At 44.8% G+C, this 15,300-nt stretch overlaps 2 protein-coding genes across 2 annotated transcripts in view; one reads left to right on the forward strand and one right to left on the reverse strand.

Moving 5' to 3' along the window:
• The window catches only part of actn3b (actinin alpha 3b), a 66,777-nt gene extending 63,940 nt beyond the window's left edge, over positions 1 to 2,837 (forward strand). The window contains exons 20-21 of the mRNA XM_084312553.1: positions 905 to 1,063; positions 1,865 to 2,837. Of these exons, the coding sequence (XP_084168679.1) occupies positions 905 to 1,063; positions 1,865 to 2,023 (318 nt within the window). The 3' untranslated portion in view covers positions 2,024 to 2,837. The remainder of the gene's footprint in view (positions 1 to 904; positions 1,064 to 1,864) is intronic.
• Positions 2,838 to 4,511: 1,674 nt separating this feature from the next.
• prkd4 (protein kinase D4) overlaps positions 4,512 to 15,300 on the reverse strand; it is a gene marked incomplete at both ends in the record, with an annotated part of 69,957 nt that continues 59,168 nt past the window's right edge. Inside the window, 6 exons of the mRNA XM_084312164.1 lie at positions 4,512 to 4,676; positions 5,711 to 5,796; positions 7,975 to 8,242; positions 10,233 to 10,307; positions 10,435 to 10,596; positions 13,129 to 13,232. Coding sequence (XP_084168290.1) covers positions 4,512 to 4,676; positions 5,711 to 5,796; positions 7,975 to 8,242; positions 10,233 to 10,307; positions 10,435 to 10,596; positions 13,129 to 13,232 — 860 coding nt within the window. The remainder of the gene's footprint in view (positions 4,677 to 5,710; positions 5,797 to 7,974; positions 8,243 to 10,232; positions 10,308 to 10,434; positions 10,597 to 13,128; positions 13,233 to 15,300) is intronic.

Here is a 15,300-nt window from a genome sequence, read left to right on the forward strand (position 1 = left end):
TATCTTATCTTAGAAGAGCAAAATGGCCGCCATGTGAATATGGTCAATTACTGTCAGTTGCATTACAATGCAACCTATATGAAGATTTATGACGATTATCATAAAAAATGCACTACTTTAGATCTTCATAGACCATATAGACGCAACCACGTACAAATATGTAGAAGCCTGTAATTTAGTAGACATAAGAGCAACTATCTAGATATGGACCGTAGTAAATGGGCTATAACCAGCATTCTCCTTTAATACATTCATAGTTATTTTCATAGACGTACCTTGACTTCTAAATTGATAGAAGTCGGAAGATTCAATATTTTTATGAAGGAGGCGACAGTGCGGTCCCACGGCGATCAGACCGCCGGCGTAAAAACGCGCCGTGACGTAACCCTGTTCTCTCTGGGGGCGGCTACGTGGCGTAGTGGGCAAGGCACTCACCACGAAATGCTGGAGACGCTGGGCTCGTCAGTTCGAGCCCAGCACTCCACATTTGCTTTCAGTTTAGCTGGTCGTCCGTACTAATACACATTGGCAGTATTAGGGGGTGGGAAACTGATGGGTGGGGATCGGGCGTTGTGGACAGCGACTCCTACAGGTCGGTTGGTGCGCCTGCGCAGTAGAATCAGGAAGAGTCGGGGGCAGCGTGAGCCTCCCACGCGTTACTCCTCGCCATAGAGATCGAGCTGCGCAGGTGAAAAGATGCGACTGCTGTTACCTCAAGTACCGGAGGGGACTTGTGCTATGTATGACTTAGTCCACATTGCAGCCGGCTTGTGGGAGGCAAGAAACAGCGTCCGTGACAGGGGAGGGTTGAATTGGATGATACGAAATTGGGATGGGAGAAAATATAGAAAATGGGAGAAAAAGTGGATAAAAAAAAAAAAACTGTTCTTTCTGGTCCTAACAGGGCGAGGTAGAGTTTGCTCGCATCATGACACTGGTGGACTCCAACAACACAGGCGTGGTCACCTTCCAGGCCTTCATCGACTTCATGACCCGCGAGACCGCCGAGACCGACACCGCAGAGCAGGTCATGGCCTCCTTCAAGATCCTGGCCTCCGACAAGGTATGACGACAACACCAGCTACATCCAGTGTAGCATGCGCTGTCAAATGACTCCATCCAACACTTAGACTACAGGCGTGTTGTGTGTAGCTACAGGTATATGATGTATGACATATATATATAGCTACAGGTATATGATGTACGACATATATATATAGCTACAGGTATATGATGTATGACATATATATATAGCTACAGGTATATGATGTACGACATATGTAGCTACAGGTATATGACATATGATGTATGACATATATACAACGTATGATGTATGACATGTAAATGGCTGCATTTTATATACAGGTATATGACATCTGATGTATGACAAATGTAGCTACATGTATATGACATATGTAGCTACAGGTATATGACATATGTAGCTACAGGTATATGACATATGTAGCTACAGGTATATGACATATGTAGCTACAGGTATATGATGTATATGTGTCATGAAGTATATAACGTAGGCATACGACATACATTATGTACAGTTATGATACAGTCTAGGACATCTGTTAGCATCAAATCAAAAATATTTTTATTTAGGCCTTAATCAAAGACCTAGGTACTATATAGTCTATAGAGGTTATTTGTATATGATATATAATATGTACAGTAAAACAAGGCTGAAGTAAAAACTTCTGCTTCTGACTTCTGCTTTTATTGGGTGTCCAAATTCTTTATAATCTTTTTTACTGTGAAATAAAGAGCATGGGCTTGCACATGAATGTATGAAAGGTGCTCTTATCAATATAGCCGATTGATTGATTGATAACCCGCCTCTCTCTCTCCCTCCCAGTCGTACATCACGGTGGAAGAGCTGCGCAGGGAGCTGCCCATAGAGCAGGCCGAGTACTGCATCACCCGCATGACCCGGTACATCGGCGGCGACGGCCCCTCCGACGCCCTGGACTACATCTCCTTCTCCAGCGCCCTCTACGGAGAGAGCGACTTATAAACACAAGAAACCCCTTCTCTCCTCTCCTCTCCTCCCCTTTCGCCCGCGCGCTCCCCCCCTTTCTCCCACGTCGGAGAGAGAGCGATGTTAAAGAGCTCCCTCCCTCCCCTCCCTCTCTCCCCTCCGCTTCCCTGTTCTTCTTCATCCTCTATTTCTCTCTTTCAAAGCTTATGCTTCCTTATATTTATCCCCCCCCCCCCCCCCCTCTCTCTCTTTTCTCCACCCCTGTCCGGAGAGGGTGAGAGCGGGAGGCTTTGCTCAGATCTCGGGAGAGAGACCGCGGTTTGGCCCTGGCTACACGCTAGATCCTCCCGGTCCTCCTTTCTGTTTAAGAGTTCTCAGTGATGGAAACCACAAGTGTACCCAGGCGTTGAACGGGAATGACGTGAGCAACGCGCAGCTTTTTTTTTCTCAGTTAAGAGTGAGGTCACAAAGCAGTAGAATAATAACAGGGAGAAAGAGAAGTTACAGAAATCTTAAGTGATTTGAGCAAAGTCTCCCGCTCTGCAGCTCTCCCGCTCTCAGATGACTCAGATTTTTTTGTAGAAGGGTAATTAAAGAAAACATTTATGAAAAAAAAAGAGTTGGTTGGTTGGTTGGCTCAGTTGGTTGGTTGGTTGGCTGGTTGGTCGGTTGTGTATTTGTGCAATGCATGCTGTGTTTAAAATGTAGAAATGCTGTCTTTGTGAGTCCACGACTCTTCATGACCCCCCTCCCTCCTCTTCCCTAATCTCTTAAACAAGACACCTTGTCCTTAGAAAACCTGCTACATGTCGGTCAGTAGTGGACAGAGCCCTAACTGGGCTTTGATGCAAGGGGGTGCAAGGGGGCAACTCAGGCACTATGATGTAACAAAGCCAGTCGCAAGTTCTCACTCTGACAGAATTACCGCAACCACTGTGAACCATAATGTTATGTTAACATTAGGCGTTTATTGATTAAATTCACACTTGAAGATCCCCAAAGCTATAGTTCTCCAAACAAAGAGATGACCCCAATGGAGGAGGAGGGTGGGGGGGATGAGAGCACCCCCCCTTACTGGATGTCTATGAAGCACCTAGACAGAAATACTGAGATGAAACACCAACCCACACGGACTCGTGTAGCAGAGAGCGAGGGAGCCCAGAGCAAGGGAGCCCAGAGGGAGACACTGTTGTTATTAGAGTAACTCAAAAGGAGAGACCATGGCTGGGACTTTAGAACAAAGAAAGAAAGACAAATCTGGCACAAGCAGAGAGAACGAGCCCACCTCTCTCCTCCCGCTCCCCCCTCTCTCCAAAACCCTTTACTGTAGGGACGCTAACAGCTAGGCTAATGTCAAGACGCATTATAGATCACAGAGGTTTAGTCTTTGTGTGCGTCGTCGAGGTGGGAGAGAGACAGAGAGAGGTGTGGGGTAATGACGACGAGAGAGAACAAGGCATCTGGAAGGTTCTGGAGAAAATGAAAGAGTATGCGCTGTAAAGCAGGGTCCGCCACAGTCCTGCCATGAGCAAGTTGAACACGTAGGGTTTTGGTCCCATTTTGAGACGACATAGAGATGCGATTATGTTGAGTTGACTCCTCCTCCTCCTCCTCCTCCCTGTGCATGTTATGATTGACACCTTCCTTCTTCCTCATCTGTGCTCCATTCCTTTACCCCCCCCCCCTCTCAAGTCACTCTTGTCCATCATCGCCAATTACACATTAAGCTCGCTTTCAACATGATCAATTTCAAAGTTTAAACAAAAACCACACCTTGGAATAAAAAAGGAAAAGTATATTACTATGTCACAGTTGTTTGTGTTGTTATTGTTATCGTTCTTTTTATTACCTTTAGAAGATACATAGCCTACTGTTTACAATATAGAAAAGTTGACGACGGGCAACGTCTCTCAGGACACATGAATAGTAAATTAATGTCTTTAAAAATCCTACTTGAAAATAGTTTGAATACACGCCCCGCCACCCCTAGCTTCCTGTCCCCACCCTCGACCACTGACCTTTAACCTCTCCTGGGTTAAAGGGGAACAATTCTATTATGTTATTTCCCTGGCCTAAGACCATTCAATCAGTATCTGTGAACATGAGCGACTCTCTCCCAAAAGCCAGAAGCCAGAGAAGTAAGAATCAAACTTGTGACGTCATCAGGTATAAAGTCTCCAGTTGCTTCATAGACGATGAATGAGAGCGATTTTTTTTAACCCACAGAATGTTTGTTTTCTTTTTTTTTATACCCAGATGAGCTTCATTCTATAGTAGTGGTCTCAGTTCTGGAACAGAACATGTACCTATGAACTCGGAACATTCCCCTGGGTGCTCTCAGTGTCATCTATAAAATATTTCCCAATTCATTGTCTATGGATGAGGACTTTATACATGATCACAGGTTTTGAGTTTTAGCACACTTTGTATTTTTTGGATTCGGGAGAGAGTTGCTCATTTCCACTCATATCTTTGGACCAGAGGAACAACATGTATGCACTCTGAAACTGGGCGTCGTCCTCCTTTAAAGACACATGTCTCCAGCCGGGTCCCAGGACAGGTGAGGGGCGAAGTCCAGCCCCTTCTCCTGGGCGTGGCGTCTCCAGCGCTCCTCGTCTCCCTCGTGAGTCAGGTACCTGCAGCCCATCCTCTGCTCCAACTCCCGCAGGTCACACCACAGCTGGAAGTCCTGGTGGAGTGATGATGACAGAAGGAGAGGGGGAAGAACAAGGTGGCATTTAAAGGATAAATGGCAGGGTGTAGACCTGAGTAATAAGCACTTAAAAAACCACTTCACCCAAAAATGAATACATTTGAACCCTTTCACTGCCACACTACCAAATGGTTAACCGTTTCACTGCCGCATGACAAAGGTTAACCATCTGTAGTGTGATAGTAGAGGGTTAACCTGTAGTGTGGTAGTGAAAGGACATCCCAAGATTGTAAGCTGTTTGGCGGAAATGTATGTAGATATGGAGATGCGATTTGTCCCCCTGTGATGTCATCGGAGGACGCTGAATCCTTGTGTTGTGTGAATTATGGCTCAATAAAATTATTTAAAAAAATAGCATAGCCCCGAATATTTATGGACGGATTAACATTAGTAAAATGTAGCAATGATGTATGAATTAGTAGCAATTTAGGGTTATTTATTGCAATAATCTATCTTGAAAAATTCAGGTCTATTACAGGTGAAATGCCCCTATAATATATGATATTGTAATATATAATATATATATATAATAGTTATGATGGACCTTTCTTACTGGGTCACACCTAATTATCATTAGAGGCAGAGATTCTATATATATATAAAAAAAAAAAACATTTAAAGGCCCAATCCAAAATCCAATTGTGAAATCTTATTTTGTTTGCTGTTTTACAAGCATTTTGAAACTAGGTTTGCTTACATCTGTATTGGTTGTACACATTGGAGTCAAATCCCTCTCTCTTTTTGGCTAGAAAGTTATACAAAGAAGACTGGGTTTCATCTACAACTACAAGCCATACTCCAGAAACTATCTGTGAAGCCCTAATTTATGCAATAAATGTATGCAAAATAAATATCTGGATTGGGGCTTTAAACATGATAGCCCCTGAGATTGTGCTTCATACAAAAAGAATAAAGAGCAAACAACAACATACAAAACTAATGCAAAAATGCGATAGAGATGTAGTGCAAATAGGATGCTTTTGGTGATCAAGGATGGTGTAACGTCTGACCTGCAGCCAGGGGTGTCCCAGAGCTCTGCCCACGCTGAACCTCCGTCTCACCGACACCTGTAACAGGTTACTGATGAGACTTATAGCTGTGTGGGGGGGGGGGGGGGGGGGGGGGGAGATTGCAGGAGGGAGGGGTAGATAAAAAGAGATGGATAAGACAGACTTTAGTTATGTTCAGTTCAGTTTAAATAGAATTAAACACAGACGTCTGACCACAACAGTGCAGACAAGTTCCATTAATTCATACCCTGAAGCCCCGCCCCACCTCTACCGACCCCTTAAAATACAGATATACTGTATGAGCGCCCCCTTGTGGCCGCCACCTCCCACTCACACTAACGTCAGAAGGATCCGCCCATTCCTGACAAAAGAAGCCACCCAACTCCTCATCCAATCAACAGTCATCTCCCGCCTCGACTACTGCAACGCACTGCTAGCTGGCCTCCCGGCCACTGCCACCAAGCCTCTTCAACTCATTCAAAACGCAGCTGCCCGCCTGATCTCAAACCTACCGAAGTCGGACCATGTCACCCCACTTCTTAGGGACCTGCACTGGCTCCCCATTGCTGCACGAATCCGCTTCAAGGCCCTCGACCTAGCATACCGTGCGGCAAAGGGAACCGCTCCCGCCTACCTCCGGTCAATGGTCTCTAACTACACACCCTCAAGACCCCTACGCTCTGCATCTTCTGGACGCCTCAGACCTACTCCTATCCAAGCTCCCGGAGGGTCATCAAAGAGAAGCCGCCTATTCTCAGTCCTTGCCCCACAATGGTGGAATGAACTACCCACCCTAGTTAGGACAGCCGAAACCCGTCCAATCTTTCGCCGTCGACTAAAGACGCACTTCTTCAACCATTATCTGAAATAATAATAAAAAAAATAAAAAAAAAAACCTAACCCTAACTAACCTTACTGTTATGCACTTGTCCTAATATACTAACCTACACTGTAACACACAACACTTTGATGAATATTGTTACTCAGCTGATAGAGTTGTACCCTTCATGATGACTTGTCGTACAGAACTTGTAAGTCGCTTTGGATAAAAGCGTCAGCTAAATGACTAAATGTAAATGCACGCTCAGTGGACGCTATGGTTCCCTACCCTCCAGTGAGATGGTTCCCTACCCTCCAGTGAGATGGTTCCCTACCCTCCAGTGAGATGGTTCCCTACCCTCCAGTGAGATGGTTCCCTACCCTCCAGTGAGATGGTTCCCTACCCTCCAGTGAGATGGTTCCCTACCCTCCAGCGAGACGGTTCCCTACCCTCCAGTGAGACGGTTCCCTACCCTCCAGCGAGATGGTTCCCTACCCTCCAGCGAGACGGTTCCCTACCCTCCAGCGAGACGGTTCCCTACCCTCCAGCGAGACGGTTCCCTACCCTCCAGCGAGACGGTTCCCTACCCTCCAGCGAGACGGTTCCCTACCCTCCAGCGAGACGGTTCCCTACCCTCCAGCGAGACGGTTCCCTACCCTCCAGCGAGACGGTTCCCTACCCTCCAGCGAGACGGTTCCCTACCCTCCAGCGAGACGGTTCCCTACCCTCCAGCGAGACGGTTCCCTACCCTCCAGCGAGACGGTTCCGGTTCCCTACCCTCCAGCGAGACGGTTCCCTACCCTCCAGCGAGACGGTTCCCTACCCTCCAGCGAGACGGTTCCCTACCCTCCAGCGAGACGGTTCACTACCCTCCAGCGAGACGGTTCCCTACCCTCCAGTGAGACGGTTCCCTACCCTCCAGTGAGACGGTTCCCTACCCTCCAGTGAGACGGTTCCCTACCCTCCAGTGAGACGGTTCCCTACCCTCCAGTGAGACGGTTCCCTACCCTCCAGTGAGACGGTTCCCTACCCTCCAGTGAGACGGTTCCCTACCCTCCAGTGAGACGGTTCCCTACCCTCCAGTGAGACGGTTCCCTACCCTCCAGTGAGACGGTTCCCTACCCTCCAGTGAGACGGTTCCCTACCCTCCAGTGAGATGGTTCCCTACCCTCCAGTGAGACGGTTCCCTACCCTCCAGTGAGATGGTTCCCTACCCTCCAGTGAGACGGTTCCCTACCCTCCAGTGAGACGGTTCCCTACCCTCCAGTGAGATGGTTCCCTACCCTCCAGTGAGACGGTTCCCTACCCTCCAGTGAGACGGTTCCCTACCCTCCAGTGAGACGGTTCCCTACCCTCCAGTGAGACGGTTCCCTACCCTCCAGTGAGACGGTTCCCTACCCTCCAGTGAGATGGTTCCCTACCCTCCAGTGAGACGGTTCCCTACCCTCCAGCGAGATGGCCGCCCACAGCTGCCGCGGGAACATGAAGGCGGCGTTGGTGATCTGCTGGCGGACGTCCTCGTCCTCGTTGAACGGGAACGCGCCGCTCAGGCTGACGTAGGTGACGACGCCCACCGACCACATGTCCAGCGAGCGGTTGTAGCCGCTGCTGCCGATGACCTCAGGCGCCAGGTAGGCCGGCGTGCCGACCACAGAGCGGCGGAAGGAGTTTTCACCGATGATGCGGGCGAAGCCGAAGTCGCACAGCTTCACCTGGGGGGGGGGGGGGAGGAAGAGGAGGAGGAGGTGGTGGAGGAGGAAGAGGAGGAGGAGGAAGAGGTGGAGGAGGAAGATGAGGAGGAGGTGGAGGAAGAGGAGGAGGAGGAAGATGAGGAGGAGGTGGAGGAGGAGGTGGAGGAAGAGGAGGAGGAGGAAGAGGTGGAGGAGGAAGATGAGGAGGTGGAGGAAGAGGAAGCGGAAGAGGTGGAGGAGGAAGAAGATGAGGAAGAGGTGGAGGAGGGGAGGAAGAGCAGGAAGAGGAGGAGGTGGAGGAAGAGGTGGAGGAGGAGGTGGAGGAAGTGGAGGAGGATGATGTGATGGAGGAGGTGGAAGAGGAGGAGGTGGAGGAGTGGAATGATGTCTGATGAAGACAGAGGTACTGTGTGGAGGGGTAGGATAGACTTCTCCACCTTCAGTGTGTGACAGAACGGGGTGAACTTTGACCCCCAAAAATGTGTTTACTTGAGTAAAAACTGGAGGGGGGACTTTACGTTTCAAATATTTATTATTTCACAAGACGAATTATAATATAAATAAGATGTATTTTGTATTTTGATGATGTCTTTTCGTGACCCCTCTAAAATCATCTCCTGATCCCCTGAGGGGGTCTCATGCCCTGAGGTTGCGAACCACAGGGATAGACTGATGACACTAAAGGTAGTTAATGCAAACACATCCATGTGCATGTTGTATATATAGTATATACCTGCAGGCTGCATATAATCCTTTCTATAACTATTTATATGCTATATATACCATATATATATATATTTACTGTATATACATTTATCCACATCTGTCTGTATATACCTGTATAATCCATTTTATATAATTTATGTATATGTATAATACCTGTAGATACTATATCTATATCTGTACATATGCTGTAAAGTCCCCATGAAACGGCTAGCAGAATGCTATTTGATTCCACATATGAATGAGTTTCCTGTAAAAACAGGAAACTAGGGAGGGACTTGGGTCATGGATATTGATTGGTGTTTACAGTAGCCAAAAGCACTGAATGTGCATTACGGTCAACCTGTTAGCTAGCAAGCTAATGTTAAAAATGTACATTAGCAAAGTTTTGCAGCAAGCTAACATTGAACATTTGTTCAATTTAGTTAAAGAGGCCAGGTGCTAGCTTAGTTAGAATGTGCTGTAAATGTCATTCTAGAAAGCATTTCATTGGACGCAAATGAGTATACCCCCCCCCCGTATACAGGGGAATTTTTAAATAGTTTTCCAGGAAATTACAAACTCTAAAATGAATCATTAAGAATATCTACAAAACAGCTTTTTGTAATTTTTGGGGCAGATACTGTGCAAGACATGTGATATGTGATAAAAGAACATAAACATCTATTTTAATTTCACTTTAAAGAAAGAACAGTTGTGGTTCTTGTATAGTATAGTTTAGAAATAGCAAGTATAGCATAAGGATATAGAGTAAAACTGTATATTGTATAGTAGTGTACATAGGACCCAGTGCCTTCATTTGTAGCTAACATTGTATTGCATTTATCTCAGGACTATAACATGTCTATGTTATCATGTCTATTTTATTAGCTTCTACTTTATAACACTGTACATACATCTGATAAATACAACACGCACGCACGCACGCACACACACACACACACACACACACACACACACACACACACACACACACACACACACACACACACACACACACACACACACACACACACACACACACACACACACACACACACACACACACACACACACACACACACACACACACACACACACACACACACACACACACACACACACACACACACACACACACACACACACACACACACACACACACACACACACACACACACACACACACACACACACACACACACACACACACACACACACACACACACACACACACACACACACACACACACACACACACACACACACACACACACACACACACACACACACACACACACACACACACCTGAGGGAAGGGGTCTGCAGAGGCCAGTAATACGTTCTCAGGTTTCAGGTCACAGTGAGCGATGTGTTTGAGGATCTACAGCCAACACAGCTGCGTGGGACACAGACTCTTCAAACAAACATGGTAAACATGGCCAAAGGTAATACACTCATTTTTAAGTACAGAGATCAGTTTGATAGGTCCAGGAGGAAGTAGCCCGTACCTGCGTGGCCAGGAAGCGCGTGTTGCGTTCCGGCAGGTGGCCTTTCTCACTGGACATAATCATCTCCAACATGTCTCCGTGGAGTTTCTCCATGACGACGAAGACGTGCTCCGTTGTCTCAAACATGGCCTCCAACAGGACCACTCCCAGGTGGGAGAGATTCTGGACATGCAGAGACATTTATCTTTTGTGAGTATGATTATAGTATAGCTATTGTGCAGTGAAGAAGAAGATTATTTTATTGTCAATGTACACAAGGATACTGAAATGTGTCTTTTCGCATTATCCCTCATAGTTACACATACACACAGTCCTCATATCCCTCCTAGTTACACATACACACAGTCCTCATATCCCTCCTAGTTACACATACACACAGCCCTCATATCCCTCCTAGTTACACATACACACAGTGCTCATATCCCTCCTAGTTACACATACACACAGTCCTCATATCCCTCCTAGTTACACATACACACAGTGCTCATATCCCTCCTAGTTACACATACACACAGTCCTCATATCCCTCCTAGTTACACATACACACAGTCCTCATATCCCTCCTAGTTACATACACACACAGTCCTCATATCTCTCCTAGTTACACATACACACAGTCCTCATATCTCTCCTAGTTACACGTACACACAGTCCTCATATCTCTCCTAGCTACACATACACACACAGTCCTCATATCTCTCCTAGCTACACATACACACACAGTCCTCATATCTCTCCTAGCTACACATACACACACAGTCCTCATATCCCTCCTAGTTACACATACACATTACACACAGTCCTCATATCCCTCCTAGTTACACATACACACAGTCCTCATATCCCTCCTAGTTACACATACACACAGTCCTCATATCCCTCCTAGTTACACATACACACAGTCCTCATATCCCTCCTAGTTACACATACACACAGTCCTCATATCCCTCCTAGTTACACATACACACAGTCCTCATATCCCTCCTAGTTACACATACACACTCCTCATATCCCTCCTAGTTACACGTACACACAGTCCTCATATCCCTCCTAGTTACACATACACACAGTCCTCATATTCCTCCTAGTTACATGTACACACAGTCCTCATATCCCTCCTAGTTACACATACACACAGTCCTCATATCCCTCCTAGTTACACATTACACACAGTCGTCATATCCCTCCTAGTTACACATAACACAGTCCTCATATCCCTCCTAGTTACACGTACACACAGTCCTCATATCCCTCCTAGTTACACATACACACAGTCCTCATATCCCTCCTAGTTACACATACACACAGTCCTCATATCCCTCCTAGTTACACATACACACAGTCCTCATATCCCTCCTAGTTACACATACACACAGTCCTCATATCCCTCCTAGTTACACATACACACAGTCCTCATATCCCTCCTAGTTACACATAACACAGTCGTCATATCCCTCCTAGTTACACATACACACAGTCCTCATATTCCTCCTAGTTACACGTACACACAGTCCTCATATCCCTCCTAGTTACACATACACACAGTCCTCATATCCCTCCTAGTTACACATTACACACAGTCGTCATATCCCTCCTAGTTACACTTACACACAGTCCTCATATCCCTCCTAGTTACACATACACACAGTCCTCATATTCCTCCTAGTTACACGTACACACAGTCCTCATATCCCTCCTAGTTACACATACACACAGTCCTCATATCCCTCCTAGTTACACATTACACACAGTCGTCATATCCCTCCTAGTTACACATAACACAGTCCTCATATCCCTCCTAGTTACACGTACACACAGTCCTCATATCCCTCCTAGTTACACATACACACAGTCCTCATATCCCTCCTAGTTACACATACACACAGTCCTCATATCCCTCCTAGTTACACATACACACAGTCCTCATATCCCTCCTAGTTACACATACACACAGTCCTCATATCCCTCCTAGTTACACATACACACAGTCCTCATATCCCTCCTAGTTACACATAACACAGTCGTCATATCCCTCCTAGTTACACATACACACAGTCCTCATATTCCTCCTAGTTACACGTACACACAGTCCTCATATCCCTCCTAGTTACACATACACACAGTCCTCATATCCCTCCTAGTTACACATTACACACAGTCGTCATATCCCTCCTAGTTACACATTACACACAGTCGTCATATCCCTCCTAGTTACACATAACACAGTCGTCATATCCCTCCTAGTTACACATAACACAGTCGTCATATCCCTCCTAGTTACACGTACACACAGTCCTCATATCCCTCCTAGTTACACATACACACAGTCGTCATATCCCTCCTAGTTACACGTACACACAGTCGTCATATCCCTCCTAGCTACACGTACACACAGTCCTCATATCCCTCCTAGTTACACATACACACAGTCGTCATATCCCTCCTAGTTACACATACACACAGTCCTCATATCCCTCCTAGTTACACATACACACAGTCCTCATATCCCTCCTAGCTACATGTACGCACAGTTCTCATATACACACAGTCCCCCACAGTACACCCTCAGTCAGTGGCGGGGATCGAACCATCGGTTACTGGCTGGCCTCTTTACCTCTACGCCATCCTGCCTCCCCAGTGACACATATTGTACAGAAGTGTGAATCCACATAATGAAACGTGCTTCAGTTGTACCTGCAAGATGGCCGCCTCGTTCCTCAGCTGTCTCTCCTTGCTGGGGAAGCGTGTCTTGTCGATGACCTTGATGGCCACCGGCCGACCCGACTGCCTGTGATGAGCTACAGAGACATACTGTGTAAACAACACTGAGTCTCATACTGCATAAACAACACTGAGTATCATACTGCATAAACAACACTAAGTATCATACTGTGTAAACAACACTGAGTATCATACTGTATAAACAACACTGAGTATCATACTGTATAAACAACACTGAGTCTCATACTGTATAAACACTGAGTATCATACTGCATAAACAACACTGAGTATCATACTGTATAAACACTGAGTATCATACTGTATAAACAACACTGAGTCTCATACTGAATACACAACACTGAGTCTCATACTGTATAAACAACACTGAGTATCATACTGTGTAAACAACACTGAGTCTCATACTGTATAAACAACACTGAGTCTCATACTGCATAAACAACACTGAGTATCATACTGCATAAACAACACTAAGTATCATACTGTGTAAACAACACTGAGTATCATACTGTATAAACAACACTGAGTATCATACTGTATAAACAACACTGAGTATCATACTGTATACACAACACTGAGTCTCATACTGTATAAACAACACTGAGTATCATACTGTATAAACAACACTGAGTATCATACTGTATAAACACTGAGTCTCATACTGTGTAAACAACACTGAGTATCATACTGTGTAAACAACACTGAGTCTCATACTGTATAAACAACACTGAGTCGCATACTGTATAAACAACACTGAGTCTCATACTGTATAAACAACACTGAGTATCATACTGTATAAACAACACTGAGTATCATACTGTATAAACAACACTGAGTATCATACTGTATAAACAACACTGAGTATCATACTGCATAAACAACACTGAGTATCATACTGTATAAACAACACTGAGTATCATACTGTATAAACAACACTGAGTATCATACTGTGTAAACAACACTGAGTATCATACTGCATAAACAACACTGAGTCTCATACTGTATAAACAACACTGAGTCTCATACTGTATAAACAACACTGAGTCTCATACTGTATAAACACTGAGTCTCATACTGTATAAACACTGAGTCTCATACTGTATAAACACTGAGTCTCATACTGTATAAACACTGAGTCTCATACTATATAAAGTAACACTAAGTCTCATACTGTATAAACAACACTGAGTCTCATACTGTATAAACACTGAGTCTCATACTGTATAAACACTGAGTCTCATACTATATAAAGTAACACTAAGTCTCATACTGTATAAACAACACTGAGTCTCATACTGTATAAACACTGAGTCTCATACTATATAAAGTAACACTAAGTCTCATACTGTATAAACAACACTGAGTCTCATACTATATAAAGTAACACTAAGTCTCATACTGTATAAACAACACTGAGTCTCATACTGTATAAACAACACTGAGTATCATACTGCATAAACAACACTGAGTATCATACTGTATAAACAACACTGAGTCTCATACTATATAAAGTAACACTGAGTCTCATACTGTATAAACACTGAGTATCATACTGTATAAACACTGAGTCTCATACTATATAAAGTAACACTAAGTCTCATACTGTATAAACAACACTGAGTCTCATACTATTATAAACAACACTGAGTCTCATACTGTATAAACAACACTGAGTCTCATACTATATAAACAACACTGAGTCTCATACTGTATAAACAACACTGAGTCTCATACTGTATAAACACTGAGTCTCATACTGTATAAACAACACTGAGTCTCATACTGTGTAAACAACACTGAGTATCATACTGTATAAACAACACTGAGTATCATACTGTATAAACAACACTGAGTCTCATACTGTATAAACAACACTGAGTATCATACTGTATAAACAACACTGAGTATCATACTGTATAAACAACACTGAGTATCATACTGTATAAACAACACTGAGTATCATACTGTATAAACAACACTGAGTCTCATACTGTATAAACAACACTGAGTCTCATACTGTATACACAACACTGAGTCTCATACTGTATAAACAACACTGAGTCTCATACTGTGTAAACAACACTGAGTCTCATACTGTATAAACAACACTGAGTCTCATACTGTGTA

Source organism: Notolepis coatsorum (genome assembly GCF_963971535.1).
Source record: "Notolepis coatsorum genome assembly, chromosome: 4".
NCBI classification, from domain to species: Eukaryota; Metazoa; Chordata; class Actinopteri; order Aulopiformes; family Paralepididae; genus Notolepis; species Notolepis coatsorum.